We start from the raw sequence: 20,120 nt of genomic DNA, 5'->3' as shown, positions 1-20,120 counted from the left end.
AAAATCCCTCCTCTGAATCAGAGCATAAGGGGATGTCAACTTTGCAGAGCCAGTGAACTGTCTTCCCACACACAGCGGGGCTGGACACTTCTCCCTCTGACATTCATTCAGGTGAGTTGTCACTCAGGCAGTTTGGGACTGTGAGGGGAGGATGTTCAACACTCCTGCTTTGGGGGTGGTAAAGTCACCAAGGACATAAGGTTAAAATGACAATGAGCCAGGTAATGGTTTGGGGGAGTGTTTGAGAGTCAGGCCTTGCGGAGATGACGGAGGGCTGCAGAGGATTTTCTACACATCTGAAACTAAGGGAATCGGGGGCTAGTTTGGATTCAGAGATAGTGGAAAGGCTCCACCCCTTCCAGAGACATAATGGAGTTATTGGGTAACAATCACCAGGAAAGGAGACAGGGATCCCACAACAAAATGCACACAACAGGTGGTAGACGGGAGCTCTTCACTGCATGCCCCTTGCCGAGAGTCTAACACAGCAGCTGACTCCCACGACCAAGAGGCGACTCATGTAGGAAAGTGTATGAACACAACGGATAATGAACCTTTTCTCAGCCGAGCAGTCCCAGCGACTTCCATAGGAAGTGTAAGAACCATGTGTATGGGGAGGGGCTCCAGGAGTCGGCCCCCAGCTGTTCAAGCCGCCTGCCATTGCTTGTCTGCAGCACACATACTTGTATCGGGCGCCGTGGCCATGGGGGAAATGAGAGCACAAATCAAATCAGTGGAGTCCAGTGACACCAAGAAATGGGAAAGCAAAACTGACGTGCAAAGATAAACTCAGAACCACCCTACAGCCAGCGAAAAGAGCGCAATGTAACGGACTTCAGCAACTGCATTAGATTAAGCATTGGAATGTGGAGTCGTCTCTCCAGGGAAAATGGGGAAGGCTGCTGCTTGCGTTATTTTAAATTCGATTGCACAAAACACTGCAGAACAAAGTGTAACAGCTGGAGGGAACAATCATGCCACGTGTGGGGCTAGGGGAGAGGACTGACGAGGGGACTTACCAGACATAGGCTCCTCTCTTATTAAATGCAGGGGTGGCCCTATGTAAGTGCAGACTGAAGAGCGGGATTGGGAGAAACACCTGGCGCCCATATTTCTATTCATTTTTTTTAATAGACAATTTTTCAATTTTTCTTCTTCCCAGGCAGCAAATGTTCTGCTCTTTTCAGAAGGTCTAATTCTGCAGCATCGCTAGCGAGTTCCCTGCATTTCTCTGGCTGCAGAGTGCACTGATGGGCAACCCCATGACCATTGCATGCGTGGATCCCAGTCTTTTGCATGGTATTGTTAATTATTCAGCTCATTTCTATTATTTAGCCAGGTGACGGACGCTGGGAGTTAAGGGAAGAGAAGGCATAAGAGATGCCCATTGCTCCAGCTTGGGCAGTCACAGCGGAGAAGCTGCAGTCATTTAACACCAGCATGTCTGCATGGAGCCTGCAAAGCTTTGCCTTCTGCCAGTGAATTAATTCTACTCCTTGGGCGATGCTGTCCCTTGACATGCTCCCCAACAGCAGGTTGTGTGAATCCTGGAGGACTGGGGACTTCTAGGAGCAGATGGGAGTTTAAAATGACCTGTTAAGTCACTGCCTTCTGAGAGTTCTCTACAGATGCTGACCTACTTAGACTTCAGCAGTGGCTGGCCATCACTTTCACCCCCCAGTCACTCCATCAGATGCATCCTCCATCCATGCATCTGACGTCACCGCTACCCATGGAGGAGGACTGGTTAGTTTAGCTCCTGCTATTTAGCTGAGACGCGCTCAGAAAAGACAAAGAACCACACCTGCCCAATGCATCATGGAGGGACAGTCTTGATGGGAAGTGCCACCATGCAAGTTCTCAGGGAGTTACGGGCTCTCTCCCCCTGCGGTCTACATGTTACTTCTGAAAGGCTTCCCACAAGGGCACGGCATCCTTCTTCCGTATACTTCCCACCAGCCAGAGCTGCAGATTCAGAGCAGTGTAGCTACGTTACTGCTAGGTTACAAGGTTTCTTGATGCTCAATAAAGGAGCATCCCAAAATCGATTATCCAGTGGCCTGTGTGATTTGCGTCCTGCACACCAGTCACACCAGGCAGAAATCTGCCCGCAATTCTCTGCCCATGGTCTCATCACACCCTGTTCCATGCAGCTTTCAGCCAGGAGTGATCTCATTTTGTGTTTCAAAATGGCCATTGGTTTATTCTGTTCATCTTGGAAGAAATTTCGTCCTTTTTAATCTATATTTTCCTGTTGTCTTTCTGGTTCTTGTGTAAACACTGATTATTTTGCAAAAGGGCTGGGAAGGGAGGTGACAGAATGGAAGCAAAACAAGATAATGGGATTTTTTTCCAGACACAATTTAGCTTGTTTTCACCAAGGACAGATCAGGAACAGGAGAAAACCCAAGAAACCTACAACCAAAACAATTTCCAGCTACACTCAGACAGCTTCTCCACAGACTAATTCCAATCACTCTGCAAAACACAGAGGGGATGGGAAACTTAGTAGCCAGAACCCTCTCTCACAGGCCACCTCCGCAGAGACAGCTGTGGGCTGCTGTATTGTACGGAGGGGTGGAAGCATGTCCAGCATTAAGGTTGCAATCAGCAGTTCAGTATAAAACGACTATAACTTTGGCTTGGAGAATTGGTTTGGCCTGAGATTTGCCAGATCCACCTTGATGGCAAAGGAGAATGTTTCTGCAAAGCTTGAAGAAAATCTGCCCAGCTGATTTTGAGTTACAAGGACACTAAGATTTCCCTGATTTGAATTGTGCCGTTTTCCTATTAAATGACAATATTCTCCAGAAAAAGCAAGACGACTACTACGAAAACGGTCAATTTCACTCCTCTGCAGCTCTCCCAGTGCAGGTGACCCGCAGCACTCACTGCCCCCGAGTCCTGGGACAATATCCCCCAATACATTCTTTAAAACAATGAACCACCAGTGTGGCCTTACTCTATGAATATCTCCGGGCTGGCTGCTGTTCCCCCACTTCTGTTGTTTGTGATTACGAGAAGACGAGGGTATCTAATTTAGATTGCAAGCTCCTTGGAGCAGGTAGCCGTCGTTTTCATTTGCAAAGCCCCCTGCACACCTATGGTGCTGTCTACACAATAGAGATGGCATTATGGGATAGGTACACCCAGTGCACCCCGGGAGGAAAGGAAGGAGGGATATAGATGGGGCCGCTCCAAGTCAAGGCAGATCTTCTGTCAGAATCAGTCTGGAGGGAGAAGTCCACACGCTGGGTAGAGGATGGAGTTGGCTGTGTAACAGTTGAAGCAGAGGAATGGGGCTGGAAGGAGCAGAAGTGTCTGAGACAATGAAAACCTGGGAGGAAGAACATGACTGGAAACCTGGTCCTGCTAAGCAGGGGGAGGAATCTACCATTTCCAGCAGCTGAAGTTTTTATAAACCCACTAGGACTGGCAATACAATATGTGGCTAATGGACAGCTTCAACCCTTGGCAGAGGCAAGAGTGAATGGACTGTTTACATTTAGGAATACGTGGACCGGGACAATACCTTAAGAAACTGATTGGCCCTGGAAATACTCACAGGCTAGAAGAGAACATTAGTGGCCAACACACTCATTAAAACTATTGGTGTTGCTCTGACTTGTAGCTTGTAGTGTGACAAATAGACGATGACGGGCCCATTTTGGTACTTGGTTGTCACAAAAGCTGAGAGGTTAGTAACCTTCTCTGTAACATCCCATCCTGTTTCTAACCATTTCCAGGGCCTGCCACAGGAACACACTCCAGAGGCCAAGTGAATTTTGCAACATTTTATTTGTGTTTTGAGATTACAGAGTCTTTATTGCTGATCTAATACAATCACTCAGACATTAATATTTAAAACATCCTTTTGAAAATGTTATAGTCTTAGTTTTTACTTCCTTACTGTAGAATTATGACAGATGATTGGGTTTCTTTTCCTGGTTTCTAAAGTTCAGAACAGAATTATTTTCCTTATAAGATTTTGCTGGTGTCGCCTATCTCCTTTTTCTAATATTTTAAAAAAATTGTTACATTTAAAAAAACCCGTTACACTTAATTTAGAGATGATCACGGAGTATGATTCCAGATTGAGTAGGAAAAGCCAAGCAAGCAAAAAAGCTTACGAAAAGGCATAGCAACATGGAGAAAATCTGTAAAAGATCAGAGGGGAAAAAAGCCATTTAGAATTATTTCTTCTTCTTCTTATAGCTACACTGAAGATAAAATGAGCTTAAAATCAGCACAAACAAATTCACTGATGAGGACAGCACCACCACACGCTACACTAGTGACAGACTTGGAATAGGTAAGCGACCCTTCCGAGATGCACCGTCGGGTCACCTGATGGAATGGTTATTGTCCTGGGGGCAGGTTCAGCCTGATTTCTGACCCCATTTTTCCAAAGGGTGCCTGGATCAACACGTGACCCACAGCGGCATTTCCTAAGTGGCTTCACTCCAGAAACCAGAGACAGGTTAATGTTGTCACCTTCCCCACAAAATAAGAGAGAAGAGAAGGCTGGTAGCACCACTGTGCTAATCTGGAAGGCCAGTCTGCTGCCGACAGTCTAGCCAGAACTGTTTCCACACATTAAACTCAGGGGTGCCCGAATGAGGCCCAAGAGCACTGGTCACTTGGAACGGATTACAATGCTCCATTTCCGTAAAGCTCAGGGACTACACCTCCCAGCTTGCAATGCTCCATCTTGATCTGAGCAGAAATGCATGCAGGGGCCTGCAGTCTCTGAGCATGCACCTCTACCTAAAGAGTGGTCCTGGGCCACACTTTGGGGTGCTCTGGTCTCCTAGTCCCTGCCCCAGACAGCAAGCGAGGAGCCCAGGTCATGTTAAGCAATGACTGTCTCTCAGTCTGCACCCTGGGGCATTCCCAGCCATGCCACCTCACTTCTGCAGAGCTAACTCTGTAAAAAGTGCACACGTCTTGACTCAACTGTCTCTAGCGAATAAAGAGAGAAGGAACTTCCGTGTGTCCGTCAGCTTGGAATATTTGCACCCATTCTGTTCCAGCTCAATGATAGGAGTGTGTATGGAAAAAACCCTCCCAAAAAACTATGGTGTCCTAAGATACCCTTAGCGAAGGCTGCACTTCGCTATCAGATTTCAAACCAGCATCGTGGTGTTAGCCTGGGAACTCTCAGTCAGTGTACAGCAACTTCATGAATACGGTACTGCTCCCTAGATGACTGACCTCAGGTCACAGAGGTGAGATGCAGGCTCACAGAGAGAGTACGGCCAGGGCTGACGCCAAGCACTTGTCTAACAAGCAGTTTCACATGCCAGGCATAACCACGTGAGATCAAGAGCAGATTGACGTGTTGGATGCATGTACCTACTCATCATACATGGACACTTATACCACAAGAGATCTAAGGGAGGAGGACAAGATAACGTTCCCGATTAAATCAAAGACACATGTTGCCCATCCCCCAACTCCTGGCTGCTGGGAAATGGTTCTGTGATTGGTTTAGTACACAGAAGAGAAAAGCCTCTCTCTAAGAAACTCCTTCCCCTTTATCCTTGGCCATTTGTGCAGTCCCTGGATGCCGAGATCTTGAAGAGAGGATGGATACATTCCTGGGACTTTTGCCCAGAAACAGACCCCATTCAGCAAGTGCAATCTACGAGTGAAATCCTGGCCCTTCTGAAGTCAAAGGGGAGCTTTGCCATTGAGTTCCATGGGCCTGGACTTCACCCCACGCGTCTACAAACCACCAAAGTGACTCCAGGATAAAGCTGGATAGCTGCAGAATAAAGTTACTCAAACAGTGTAAGTAATAAAAGTAATACACCCAATTTGCATCTTAACAATAATTCAGTGGTCTCTTCCGAAAAATCTCAGGACCTGAATAAAATCCACCAAGAGTTGAAGATCAATTGATACATGACTGGGGATCGTTCTATGATGCCTCCCTCAGATGCAGCCTCATAAAACTTCCAACAGCTTATCTACAACTTTCTACCTCGGGCTCCAGCCCTTTGGAGGTTGAAAATTGGACTAAACAGCATACTAGAAAATTTGCTGTAAGAAACAACCGTGACATTGGACAAGCTGACCCAGGAGGCGGTCTTCATGTCTAATTTTGTTGATTCTGTGACTTGCCTGTAGACCACAATTTCTGTCTTTTGTGTGTGAGTAGACAATGCCACAAAGACACCTCTCCCATTCATACTGGCCAAGGATTCAGAGAGGGCAAAACAAGGATCTTCACTTGATGAGGTGCTCAGACACCAGGGTGATGGGCATGGTATATAAAAGCCTAGGCTGATAGGTCAATGCCTCAAGTGGAAGTCTGGTAAGTACCACTTGAAGTACCTTGAATTTTAAAAAAGAAACATGTCGTCGATGACTCTGGGGAGATATGGCAACCTTAAAAATTACCTTGACATGCATGACTGTGTTGTATGCAGCATCCAGACAGGACATCTTGGGCTAAAACAAGTAACAGGCATGTTTATCTTCCATCAGTTCTGACTAATACAGCAAGACTTGACAAGATACTAATGTGACAGTGATTCTGAACTCTACTTATAACATCTAGATCTCAGGACAGAGCATACTCTATGGTAATTACTCGGGATAATTACTGGCGCTTATAAATCCAAATAAGATTCCCTAGAATTCATTCACTGAACAAATGAATATTTGAAAATAAGACTCGAACAGCTCCGGCACTGGGAGTCTGGGAACCATTTCCCAGAACCAGGTACTTTTATACATAGAAGTCACTTCCAGAGAGGACTGAAATCTCAGTTGGAGAAGGACGGTGTCAAGAACCGTCCTCAGAACTGATCTGTTTTACTGCTTCATTCTGCAGCAGTGTGAACAACAAGCTTCTGAGTGTCATCTCGAAGAGCTACCTTGAAATGTAAGCAGCATTTGTCGGCAAAGTCGCAAGGCTGTTCCACAAGCGTGAGCACAAGATGCCACACAACTACTCCATGAGGAATATAGCTTTGGTTGAATTGTAAAACGTTGGCACTCATCAAAAGCTGCAAAAAAATACTGCAAAGTTACTGAAGAATGGTGTGTAATTGGGTCTTAGTCCACTGGTGTGAACCCCGCAGCGTTCATCACCGACTGCTTTAGAGTGGGTGCATCTCTGCCTCCCGGGCTCCTAACGCAGGCTGCGGGGTGTCCCCAGCTGATGCTATAAACTGGACTCTTGGTTACAGCTTCCCACAGTGCTAAGGCAAAGTTCATTTTGGCTTGTTGCCAAAGCCTGTCCTTGCACAATAATCAGATTAGAGAGTTTTCCCCAGTGGCTGCTGGCGAGATTTAGTGTTTCACTACTAAGATAGCACCAGTCTCGTCAGCAATGTCTAGAGCAAACAGGCTTGTGCTAGTTTCATTTTAAAATGGCATGGAAACAAAATAACAGAGTGTCCTACCCTGCAAACTGACTGACAGTTCTGGGGACTGGCCCAGATTCCGCTTCCAGGTAAGAAATGTTAAGGTACAAAGGAAATGTGCAACCTTGAAATGAAGTTCCTAGACATTAAGGTACTAACGTAACGTGCAAGCTTGTAGTCTGATCCCAAATCTCGCCTCATGCATTGTTCTCCATCCCCTGTATATTAGAATAGACATACAGCGATAATGGATTACTTGAAGCTAACAGATACTTTGCAACAAAAGAATTCAGCCAGATTCTTATTTCCTCCCCTTCCTTCCCGCCCCCCAAAAAACAAAAATCAACTGTCTCACAGTCTCCTGGCAGTAAAAAACACCATTGGCAGAGGCCGCACGTACAGTACTCTAGTTTAATAAATAAATAACCTAACACACTGTCTACTATGTGAGCAAGTCCAGCTCTGATTTAAGAAGCTTGTACTATTTCATCCTGTACAATAGTTGAGAAAAGGCTTGGATTCTTGTTCCTTACTTCTTCTGGTTACAGCTGCAGAAACTTAATACCTGAAAAAAGATGAGAAATAATGCTCTCAGTTAGTGGGGGTGTATAAAACTGTACACTGTACATTGATCACTGCCAGGAGCAGACAGAGTGTAATGATTTAGTGAGTATAAACGCAAAGGAGGAAGGAGACTGTTTAGGGCGGTATAACCTCTTCCTCCCTTAAACACCCCATCAAATTTAGACACCCACAAGGCCCTTCAACTTTGTCCCAACATCCTAGACCTCTGGTACAATTTTCAAAAGCACCTAAGTCCCATTGACTTTTAATGACCTGACTGAAAAGCTTTAAGAATGGATGGTTTAAAAATTGGAAAAAATGCCGAAAAGAACAAAAATTATTTCAAAACTGGAGAAAATGCCTTACAGTGAGAGACTGAAAGAGCCCAGTCTGTTAGTTTATCAACCAGAAGACTGAGAGGTGACTTGATTGCAGTGTATGAGTACATTTATGGGGAGAAAATACCAGGTACTAAACGGCTCTGTAATCTAGCAGAGAAAGACAACAAGAACCAATGGTTGGAAGCTAAAGCCGGACAAATTCAAGTAGGAAATAAGGCACAAAGTTTTAACAGTGAGAGTTATTAACCACTGGAACAAAGTACCAAGGGAAGTGGTGGATTCTCTCTCTCTCTCAATGTCTTCACATCAAGCCTGGAAGACCTTACTGGGCTCAATACAGGCGTCACGGGGTGAAATGTAATGGCCTGGGTCATGCAGGAGGTCCCACTAAATGATCTAATGGTCCCTTCTGGCTATAAACTCTATGGATCTACGTGCTTAAGTCACTGCAGAATATGGGACTTAGAAGTTTTTGAAAATTTCTTCCCTTGTCTTTTGTGTGTGCTCCCCAACGTCCCTTAACTTCTCTATATGCAGGTTTACCATAATCACTTTGAGGCAGAGACTGTCTGTGTCCTGTACGATACCCAGCACGTTGTTGGTGCTAAACAAATCAATAATATGTGAAACTGAGCCCAGGGAAATTTAGACTGAACGGCAGGAAATGGCTGATAAGATCTAGAAATGGTCAAAGTCCCATTGCTTGTGACATTGGACAGGAACGCATCGCAGACTGGGAAGGCAGACTAACTGGCGTTTTGCGGGTCTTTCCCACCTCTAAGTCTGAAGATAATTCTTTAAGCGTTTTGGGGCTGCAGGGTCCAAAGCTCATATCAACACTGAAGTGCTGTGTATTGTACATTATAGTTAAACTTTGGGGTTCATAAGATAAAGGAGTGTATTCCGGCACAGCCCCATTCCCCAAGCTCAAACTGATCTGTGATGGTGCAAACCCATTCTCATCCCACCTGTAAACAGGAGCACAGGAACTTAAATGAATGAGAAGATTTCCCAGTAGTTTGACCTGGAAGAGAGATAATCTAAGGTATCATAATGCAGCCTTTATTTTTTACTGAGCACTGTCAACGTATCCAGACCTGTACAGACTTTGAGAAAGACAGTCCTTGCCCCAAGTGATTACAGTCCAAGGCCGACAGAAACAACAGTTAAAACATTCTGAGGTACATTTTCAAAGGCACAAATGGGAGCTATGCATGTAAGTATGGCAATCTAGCGCACAGGGCAACAGATGAGGTTCCAGTACTGAAGTCTGTACTGCGCCAAGACTCTTGCCACTAGAAATGCTCCCCGAGGGACACTAGCAGAAACGCTACTTTGTACCATTTTGTGCTTGTCAGATTTTAAAAATAATTTGTCATTTGAGTTGGCTGGATGGTGTTACTTTGAGATTTGCCACTTTAGGATGACAGCTTCTGCCAGATACAATAGGCTACCTCATTTCACACAAAGCGTTCTGGGTGTCGGAGCTGATTGTGCATTGTCTGATGTCCTTCATTCTGTACCGCCACCATTTTATATCATGTCTTGATGTACTGGGGCAATGGGCAATTACCAGGACTCCAGGAACCCTTCTCAGGGTACCTGTGGAATTAGATGCTTAATCACAGTGATTCTTCTTGCTCATATATATAGGGTTGAGCTGATTCCCACACATACATACGTGTGTGCGTATATTACATTAGAGAGAAAGAAAGAAAGAAAGAAAGATGTTTAAAACCAGCACCTGTAATAGTTTGGTTTGAAAGGCCCGTTTTTATTTAGTCCCAGGTATTTTGCTTGTTCATCTGTTAGTTCTGTCAGATGTGCATCGAACGTTGGAAGATGAAGACTTGCCACATACTCATCTGAAACAGATTCAAGCCCTGGGAAATTAGCTTGAACGCAGCAAATCCCTTGGGTCCCTCCCTCGCTGGAGGAGCTCTAATTCATAAAGCCCGAAAGGGCGTTTGCGTTTTACGTAAGAACTTGTGACAGACTATGGGTCTGTCTACACAGCAATGTAAGCTGGGCTTAAGCCTGGAGATGCATGTCCTGATTATCCTCAGCTGCACAGGGGTATTTTCCTGCCAATGTGACTCAGCCTAGAGGGGTAAGCCCAATTCTCAGATTAGATGTCAGTTCAGTATAAAGCCTTCTCCAACTGCAGTGATTCTACCGAGACACGCACCAGAGGAGCTAATTATGCAGTTTATGTACTTGTGTGGGCACCGGAGTTCCATCGATAGCACCATCAGTTAGGAAACAGGGTGGGCAGTAGAGTTTTCCCACAATGCAACACATTTGTAGGGCTAGTGTGTCGACACGGGGTTAGGGTGCTATGCACTTGGGGAAAGGGTTACTTTGACTAAGGTCTGTGCACTGCAGTGTGGACACCAGAGCCCTAGGTTTGAGCACAGGTCAGAAAATCCTTTACCTAGAGTTAAAATGCAGTGTAGACGCTCAAGCCCAGGGTTCCCTGACATAGGTCAGCTGACTTGAGTCCCACTAACCCTAGGTTTACAGTAACTCCTCGCTTAATGTTGTAGTTATGTTCCTGAAAAATGCAACTTTAAGCGAAACAATGTTAAGTGAATCCAATTTCCCCATAAGAATTAATGTAAATGGGGGGGGTTAGGGTCCAGCGAAATTTGTTTTTGCCAGACAAAAGGCATTATATACATTTTAAACAAGCAATTTAATACAGGTATAAGTTTTAAACAATTTAAAAGAAACAATGTAATACTCCAATCATCATTGCTGAGTATGACGCAATGGGAGGTGCCCCCGCCTTACCCCACACAGGCACAGCCCACTGGCACTGCAGACAATGAGGCAGGCAAGGAGGCTGAAGATGCCGTAGGCTAGGAGAAGCATGTTGCGCAGCGGCAGCTTCCCCTACTGTGCAAGTACCAGGGGTGGGGGGCTCAACCCTTGGCCCGCTCATTCCACCCCTTCCCCCAAGCTCCCACCCTTAACCTGCCTCTTCTCCCCCACACCTCCTCCCCGTTTACTCAGCATGCCGCGTCCTCGCTTCTCCCCCCTCTCCCTCCTGCCTCCTGCCCACGGCAATCAGCTGGTTTGCAGTGTTCGGGAGGGAGGGGGAGCCTGCGTGCCGAGTCCTCGCTCCTCCCCCCTCCTGAACGCTGCAAACCAGCTGATTGCCGCGGGCAGGAGGCAGGGGGAGGAGGGGGAAGGCGCTGATCCGCGGGGTCCACTGGCAGGCAGAGGCGCTGCGGGGGGCATAGGGGAGCTGATAGGGGGGCTGCCAGCTGTGGACAAAGCAGGCTGCCAAACGACGTTATAGTGAAGCATTGCACAACTTTAAACCAGCATGTTCTGTAATGGAGCAGTGACGTAAGATCGAAACAACGTTACGCGAGAGGACGTTAAGTGGGGAGTTACTGTACATTGCTGTGTGGACATACTCCATGTGGCCCATCCTGACCTCCAGGGGAGTTTTGGCCCTGTAAGAAGTGCAGGGTCTGGCCTCGTAGGTGTTAACATATCACATGCAAACATAAAGTAAGAGAGGAGTTTTAAAGTGTTTCTTTTTTCATTTATCTGCCTGAGTCAACGTTAGTGGCTGCCCCAAGCATTGCAGGAGATACATTGGAACGTGACGCTGGCGGCTTGGGCAGGGAAGTGAAAGAAGAAACTTTTTTTTTTTTTTTTAAAAGCAAAGCACTGCTGTTCACCTTTACAGGGAGAAGGGCTGTGTCATTTCTACAGATCTTGACATCAGTACAAACGACCTCCAGGCTGAATACAACTCATTATCCCTGAGAAAAATGTGCTTCTGCTAAACACAGAAAAGAACTACACCCCCTTAGCTCAGCTGAAGGAAAAGAGTAAAAACATAGCTGCTGCAAACCCTTACAGATCACAGAGTGTGTCCACTGGCTACAGCAGGGGAACGGGAGGCTGGACTCCTGGGGTCTGCCATTAAATCACTAAGTGTCTTTAACCAAGTCATTTGCCTCGCTGCCATGGTTTCCCCATGTGTAAAACGGAGATAATGCTTCCCTACTTCACAGGGGTGAGGCAGCCTATTTCACACGTGTATGGTTCCTGGAATCTCAGATGGGAGGGGCTATAAAATGAAAAGTACATTACCCCTCGTTACCCTTCAAGCCTCCTAGTAATCCACACACGGGTTTTCCAACTGAGATTTATCTTATTCTTGTACCACCCTTAAGCAGGATTTAAACACCTTTCAGATGACGGCAAATGTTCATATCAAAACAAGGTAAGTTCTGGTGTCAGGAGACCCAAGTCACGATGGGGAACTGCTCTGGGATTTCCAGATGTTTGGCTAATTGTGTAAGCTGTAGGATCACTGCCATAAAGAATGAAGACATGGCTGAATTTGCAAAATGGAAGAGACTCTTAGGGAGACTGAATCCTACCCTGAAACTGAGTAGCTTCTTCACTACAATGAATGTGAATTAATTAGGTCTGACTCACTATCATAGTCAACCCATAACCTCACCCTGTTTTCTAACCGATACCCCTGTGAGGTAGGGAAGCGAGATACCGTTTGATAGAAGACAGTTAGAGCAACTTGCCAAAATCACAGCAGCCGAGCCAAGAACAGAACCCCTCTGGCTGCCTCCCCATTCCTGCTCTCACCACCAGACAATCCTCATCCCAATTTAGGGGGGAAATCTAAGACACAAAACCCACCAGAATGTGAGAGGATGAAGCCAGATCTCCAAAAGCCATTGAGAGCCCCACCCTGGTTCCACCTCAGTTAAAGCTAAGACCAGGTGATGGGTATGCCCTTACCCATTTTCTTAGGCAGCAGGTAGACGTCCTGTTTGTAGCGCCCTTCAGGGGCATTGTAGAGCTCTATCAAAGCCAGAGCCTGGGAATAAAACAACACATCTGGCTGAGTAACTCGCATGTACCAAGGAGCAAGATACCCCTCTTGCTCACCCCAAATTCTGCTCACCTGAGTGGTTGCAGTGATGGACAATACAAAGGTGGGAACAGTGGAACAGCTCAGGTTCAACAGACGGCCCTGAGAAATAAAATAAATAAGCTCCTTAATTCACATGGTACCTTTCAGCCTGGAGGATCCCAGAAGAAGGATATAGAAATTGCTTCAAACCATCAATGAAATGCAGCCCCGCTGGGGTGGAGCGCAGCAGTCCTTTAAGAGCACACAGCAACACTCAACAGAAGTGAGGAATCCTGTTCTCAGGGGAACCTGCAGGGGGCTCTAGGGGCATAGGAAGTAGCAAACTCAAACGGGACTTTCGATGCCGGGGACAAGCCCTGTACTTGTGTGAAAGGGCCATAGAATTAGCTAACAGCCCGCACCGTCAGAAGCGCAGCACCTTCCCAACCCCGTGCTGGGGCACTGGCTCAGTCCCCAGGAGAGTGCCACCAACACTCCCATAGAGAAGCCGGAGCTTTCCCATCCGAGTACTGACTAGCCAGGCCCAGTTTAGCTGGTGAGAGCTGATGAGATCACAACCTTGGGGAACAGAGTTAGGGAGAGAGAAAGACATGCCTGGGAATGCAGCCACCTGTTCCTTTGTGAAAGCCACAAGAAATATTTGATAGCAGCTTGTTGCCTTCGGCAACTTTCTTACCAGTAGGTTGTAGCCCTAGGGAAACCACACATATATAGCTCATTGTCCCAGCAGTCCTCAATTGAATCTCTGTGGCTGAGCCATCAGTGATGGCTAAAAGCTCACTCAAACAATTTCAGAAGAATGAAATCTGACGAAATACCAGTGGGTGGGCTGCTGTGGGCCACAGGCAGAGCGGGAAACACTGGAGCTGTTCAGACCATACAACACGCCAGAGGGACAGACAGGGCTTTGGGAGCTAACAAATCCTTCTACCCAAAGAGACATTGGTGAGCTGCTTGGGCCCTATGCAGCAATCTCTAGAGGTTCTTGAGCTCCATGGCCCATTCAACCCTAGGCAGCCCACTAGGGTAACAGTCCCTGACACATGTGCTACTTACCTCTGCCAGCAGCACTATCCTCTTCCCGTCTGGCCAGATGACATGGTCTACCTGAGATCTCACCCTCTCCCAGGTCAGCTCAGGCGTACGTAAGCTCGCCTGAAATATAGCATTTAAACAGTTCAAGTGCTGGCAAAAATATCAGAAAATAGCAGCTAGAAGTAACACATATCATCCACTGACACTGTTCTGGGGTTATAGATTCCTCCAGGCCTGATCTCTGTCTGATATGTTATATGGGTCACTTATTAATTTATTGTAGGCCAGAGCTCTAACAACAGCTGCAGTTTGAATTCGTCTGATTGCAAAGCTAGCTACAAAGCAGGATGAAAACTGATTTACAATCATGAACATCAGGCCCTCTTGTTGCTGGTGTCACCTTTCTTTCCAGCAACATGGTGGCTGGCAGCAGGGTACAGAGAAAAGACGACTGTAACCACGTATCTATGGGCAAAACAAGTCTTTCTCCTATGGGACTGCTTACAGCAACAAACACCTTCTGGACTGGCACCGCAAGGAAGAGATGGTCCTATTTTCCTGCTTAACTCCAAACACAGATGAGCAGATTTAAAGTTCTGTACAGTAATTTGCACCTGGGTTACAAGCAGCGTGCTGAATCCCACTCTGATGCAATTTTAAACTGACTTATAAGCCTCAGCAAGACCCTTAATGATTTAATACTGTGAAAGCAGACAGACTCGTAGCAAGAGAAGTGCTGCTGTAATTAGCTCGCTACTGGGAAGGAGGAAAAAGGGCCATTATACTCTTCCAGGTTTTATTTCTGAAGCTAAACTCGTGTGGGCTCAGCTCTTTTGAATCCTTTGAGGACATCACTGAAGTTATGAAGACATTTTTGGCAGCACAAAATAGTTGGTAGGGGTGGAGGTCTAGCTTATTATGCAGCCTTCTCAGGCCAGCCAGTCAGAACAACTAGCACTAGTCAGGCACCGCGACCGATGACTGACTGACTGATCTCAGAAGCTTTCAACACTAATGAGTATGAGAGGTAGGAGGGATTAGGGGAACCAATGAAATGAATGTAAGAAACCCCCTCCCAGGACATACACCAGAAAACAGCCCAGTTCTTACCACATCAATTTCAGTGTTGGAATGTCCCATGTTGCACACAATACAACTGTTCTTCATTCTGTCTAGATGTTCTCTTGTCACTACGTTCTTGTTACCTTTAAACCCAGAAATATATGGTAATACATACGGATGCTGACATAGCTACAGTAAGTTCACCAGTACAGCCCACTCCAACCAACTGGGTTTTACTTGATGAGAAGTTTTGGGCCATCATTTTTTTCATGAATTTTCAAAAAACTAGAGTGAAAACTAAATTTATTACATACATACACACAGACACAGACACACACAGTGAAGTATGAACCTGGCTCTTTGGCTAGCAAATGAGAAGTACGCATGAATCTATTCAGATAAAATAGACTAAAAAATCCTGCTCCCCAAGGAACTTCCACCCCAAACTCAAATTAAACTCTCTGGGGTTTGAATTAGCTCTCCCTCCAGTGCCTGCACATACTATATTCTGTTCTGCTGAACCATGGCACTTCCTGTTCCAAGCCAGAGCCCAGAAGGTCTAAAATAGTTTGAGCGTCCTCACAATATTTCTGCAATGAAGGAAGTACTGGGAACCTCTCAGAGAAGAGGAGGGCAGTGAGCCTGCTCTCACAAAATGTCTAGCCCAGTTTTGCAGATGCACGAGCTTCTTGTTGTTCTAATGAGCATCTGAACTCTTAGGTGCTTAGAGAACACCAACTTTGTGAAGGTCTAGAAACAAGCAGGTCAAAGTCTCATGTACCTTAGCTGCTTGTCACCTCATGTGAGCGAAGGTATTCACCACACTGAAGTGGACTCAACAGCCTTCTGCAGTATTTACTGGGTGCAGGTAGCTATGCTCTGGCTGTTTTTCATAGCTCCATTGGCTGCTGTTCCCCAAGCTAAGCAAGCTAAAGGTGACAGATTAAGTGTGTTCCTGGACTGTCATGGGCAGAGCCAAAGCTCCAGCAGCCAATGACAGCGTATGGGTCTGTGACCAGCAACTAATGTGAAAGTGCCTCCTTGCTTGGAAGACTATCATTGGCTGCTGGGAGTTAGCAACGTTACAAGTATCCTATCAGTGCCCATTATTTTTATCCTATCACTGCTCCACTCCAATGGGAGGGGTTTGGGCAGCCTATCTAGTACACTTCACCTTACAGCTACTCCCACTGCCCTGTGACATACATACCTGTACAGGTGATGACAATGTCAACTTGTCTGATAACCTCATTGAGTTTCACAAGGCGGAATCCATCCATGCTGAGAGGACAGAGAAAAATGTATAGAATCTGAGGATTGGCTGAAATATATCAGACTCAAACCCCCCAATGTGAGTCTCAGCTACCAACATTAACCCTTTGGGGCCAGGGATTGGGAATCCCTGATGCAGCACATGGATGGATTTGTAGTAGCACCAAGAACAGTGCTGGCTAGAGGACCTTAAATGGGGTTGTTACGGGGAAAGTGACACGTTGACAGTGACACTGTCGGTTCCATGTTCTCTATCAATCATTCCAAATAAAAGAGTCTTAAGTGTATTGCAAGATGGCATTTCTAGTTGTCAACCCTGCAAACTGCCCCTGGGATCTGAAAATCCATCTCTACAAATAATACAGAAAGTAGGTCAACGTTTTCATATCTGGCTGCCTAACTCTATACTTAGGCACCAAAATTAGTGGCCTAAACAGCTCCTACTGACTTCAGTGGGAATTGCAGGTGTCAGCATATCTGAAAACAAGGCCATATTTCTTTAGGATCTGAAATATGGATTTATGAATGTAACTCTAGGCCCTCTGGCTTGAAACATCTGGGTTTAGATTTTTTCCCATGGTGACCACCCAATCTCAGTTTGCAAAGTCACCCCCCTCATTAAAATCCCTCCTGCGATCTCACTTCTATGATGCCCATGAGGTGTCTGATCATAATTACACTAAAACACAAACACAAGTTGTTTCCTCCTCTGGGTTTCTCTATGTCCCCCATCCTCTCTATGGCTGTCTTTTACAGGGTAAAGCGCTGTCTATCTTTGTGACTTGTACCATGCTGGGTATATTGTTGGTATGAAGCAATCAAATTAACAATAAATTGATGCATAAGGCAGAAAGGTCACCAGCTCACTCACTCCCTTACAGCTGGATTGTCTCTTGCAGGTTTGTGCATGTTACCAAGCAGATAGGATCAAAGATGCATGGATCAGCTCTGCTGAGTAAGCAAATCCGATTAGTTACTTTTCTGACCATAACTGCACTTTGGAAGTTAGATGTTTGAAGGAAAGAAGCTGGTGTGTTTAACAAGGCCCTAAAGCTCCTGGTACTTTGCAAAATGACTACCTTACCTTTCCAACTCCTTTTTGCTGCAGTTCTTAAGCATAAGTGGTATCTCCACAATAAGCCAGGTTTCATTTGGAGAAAATGAGGCCAGAGATCATTGCAACACCCGCACAGGAGGGGATAGCTTTATGCTTTCAGTCCCCGTTACAGCACCAGGATTTGGAATGTATGATCTGTAACTGGATGATCTGAGAAACTGACATGTTCCTTCAGTGGACTCCCCCACTGAACACAAACAGGGGCAAAGTATAGGAGTACTTGTGGCACCGTAGAGACTAACAAATTTATTTGAGCATAAGCTTTTGTGGGCTACAGCTATGATATTCAGAGTTAAAATTCTAATATCACTACAACCCATAACACTCTGGCAGTCTCACAGTCACTAAACCTTCAACTCCCCCTTAAAACGTGTGCTATCTCTAATAGTTGAGCTGGCTTATCAGTAGATACAGATTAGCAGGCTGTTCCTGAGGAAAGTGACCCATTACTGATAGCAGCTGTGAGCAATGGATCGCCCTGAACCTGTGGAGCCGGGGCACAGTCATTTTCAGCACTGCTCCAGAGAGTGATTGACACTGACGGGATCCTGTTCTCAGTCTTACTCTGAGTAAGACCTGTGGAAGGAACCAGACTCCCCACTGCCCCTTACCAGGCTTGCAGGGCACAGATTGGATCGATCTCTGTCACATACACTATGGAGCCCATGGCCTTCAAAGCAGCGCAGCAGCCCTTTCCAACCTGCAGAGAGAGACGAGCACAAGTACGCACAGTGTGCTCCCGACAGAAAGGTGAAAATCTCCCCTTCTCTGTGTTCAGCCAAGCCACCCCCCACTGCTGTAAGCTGTGTGATGAACTTAACACACAGGGGGGGAGGGAAAGTCCCTTGAAATATGGAGCATAACTAACCGGAGCTACTTTGCTGAAGTGTTGCCAGAGATAGGACCCAAAGCAAAACCCCAGAGCCAAATTCAACCCAACTTTAGGTCAGGCTGGATCTGCCCCAAACTTTGTGGCCGGCACTACAGACCATTGCATTAAATTCCTGGATTCAGTTTAACTCCAGGAACACGAGGGGTCTGGATCAGGCCCCAATTTTAGTAACAACATAACCAGACGTTTGAAAAATTCCATTCCAGTACCACACAGGTCCCTTTCTTCCCAGCCCCAGAAAGCAGCAAGACTGGTGCATTAAAAAGACACCAAACTTCTCACGTTGGGGAAGTCTAAGGCCATGTCTATACAACTGATGTTACAGTGGCATCACTATGTGGCCACAGCTCTGCTGCTGTGACCCCATGGCGTAGATGCAGACTACAGTGACAAAAAAGATTTCTCCAATGTTGGGGGAACTCCACCTCCATGAGTGATGGTAACTGGGTTGATGGAAGCATTCTTTCATACACCTAGTTGTGTCTACACCAGGGGTTAGGTTAACATAATTACAATACTCCGGGTGTGGATTTTTCACACTCCAAGCTCTGTGGCTATGTCGACCTAAGTTTTTAATGTAGACCAGACCTAAGGGGTTCTTACAACCTTTAATCTATTTGGATAGCTCAATATCAATGTTTTAATTTCTCAGCTTTAACTAACTTTACCCTTTACACACACAACCTGATAGGGGAATTCAAGGGCATGGCTGACTGGCCAAGAATTCCCCGAATGTGTTTGATTGTGCAATCATTCCACGGGCGTATTGGAACATGTGATCACCAAGTGCACTCAACTTTTAGATCACAGTCGAACCGCCTAATGTTTGTGCAGTCGAACCTCCTCATGTCTGAATCAGGTGAAATGATTTGGGGGTTCTCCGTCCAGATCAGAACACACCCCACTATAACTGCTACTAACTAGTCCCCATGTTGGCAGCCCCAGCTGAAGGAGGGGGGGTGGAATATGGAGACTGAACTCCCCACTTTCATCTACAGAGATGATCCCTCCAGATCAGGGGTGAAAGCTTATTGGCAGGTCAACATTAAGATGGATTAAGTGATCTTTCTTGACTGTATTTCAGTGTGCAATGCCACAGCAACTCCCCCCGCCCACAGCATCACATTTCTATGTACTTTTAAAAATCTGTTGGTACAAGAAAAGAAAAATGCAGAGAAACTGTAGTAGGGGAAAAACCCTTCATTTTTGTCTAATTGGGCCCATTACTCTGAGAGGCAGGTTTTACGATAACTGCAGATGAAGAGAGAAGCCATGGAGATACAAAGCACCCTAGGATCAAGCTACGTGAAGAGAAGCCCTAATTTTATATGCAGCAACTACTCGATGCAACTCACAAAGCAAATTCTCTGTGATGAAAATATTGAAGTTTTACCTCTCCATAGCCACAGACCACCACTTGCTTTCCTCCAAACATCATGTCTGTCGTCCTTTTAAGGCTAAGAAAAAGTGCAAGAATTAAAATAACAGATATTAGATGCAACCCCCAATGCCAGGGCATAAAACTAAATGCATGCCAGTA

At 45.9% G+C, this 20,120-nt stretch overlaps 1 protein-coding gene across 1 annotated transcript in view; it reads right to left on the bottom strand.

The window, feature by feature from the left end:
• Positions 1-7,793: 7,793 nt before the first annotated feature.
• AHCYL2 (adenosylhomocysteinase like 2) overlaps positions 7,794-20,120 on the bottom strand; it is a 172,887-nt gene continuing 160,560 nt past the window's right edge. The window contains exons 9-17 of the mRNA XM_065402821.1: positions 19,974-20,037; positions 18,300-18,388; positions 16,510-16,580; positions 15,348-15,442; positions 14,259-14,357; positions 13,233-13,301; positions 13,067-13,145; positions 10,026-10,146; positions 7,794-7,941 (exon numbers count right to left, since the gene is read on the bottom strand). Of these exons, the coding sequence (XP_065258893.1) occupies positions 7,935-7,941; positions 10,026-10,146; positions 13,067-13,145; positions 13,233-13,301; positions 14,259-14,357; positions 15,348-15,442; positions 16,510-16,580; positions 18,300-18,388; positions 19,974-20,037 (694 nt within the window). The 3' untranslated portion in view covers positions 7,794-7,934. The remainder of the gene's footprint in view (positions 7,942-10,025; positions 10,147-13,066; positions 13,146-13,232; positions 13,302-14,258; positions 14,358-15,347; positions 15,443-16,509; positions 16,581-18,299; positions 18,389-19,973; positions 20,038-20,120) is intronic.

This window comes from Emys orbicularis, chromosome 1, assembly GCF_028017835.1.
Source record: "Emys orbicularis isolate rEmyOrb1 chromosome 1, rEmyOrb1.hap1, whole genome shotgun sequence".
NCBI lineage: Eukaryota > Metazoa > Chordata > Testudines > Emydidae > Emys > Emys orbicularis.
The sequence above is the reverse complement of the archived record's forward strand: the minus strand, read 5'-3'. Positions and strand labels throughout refer to the sequence as shown.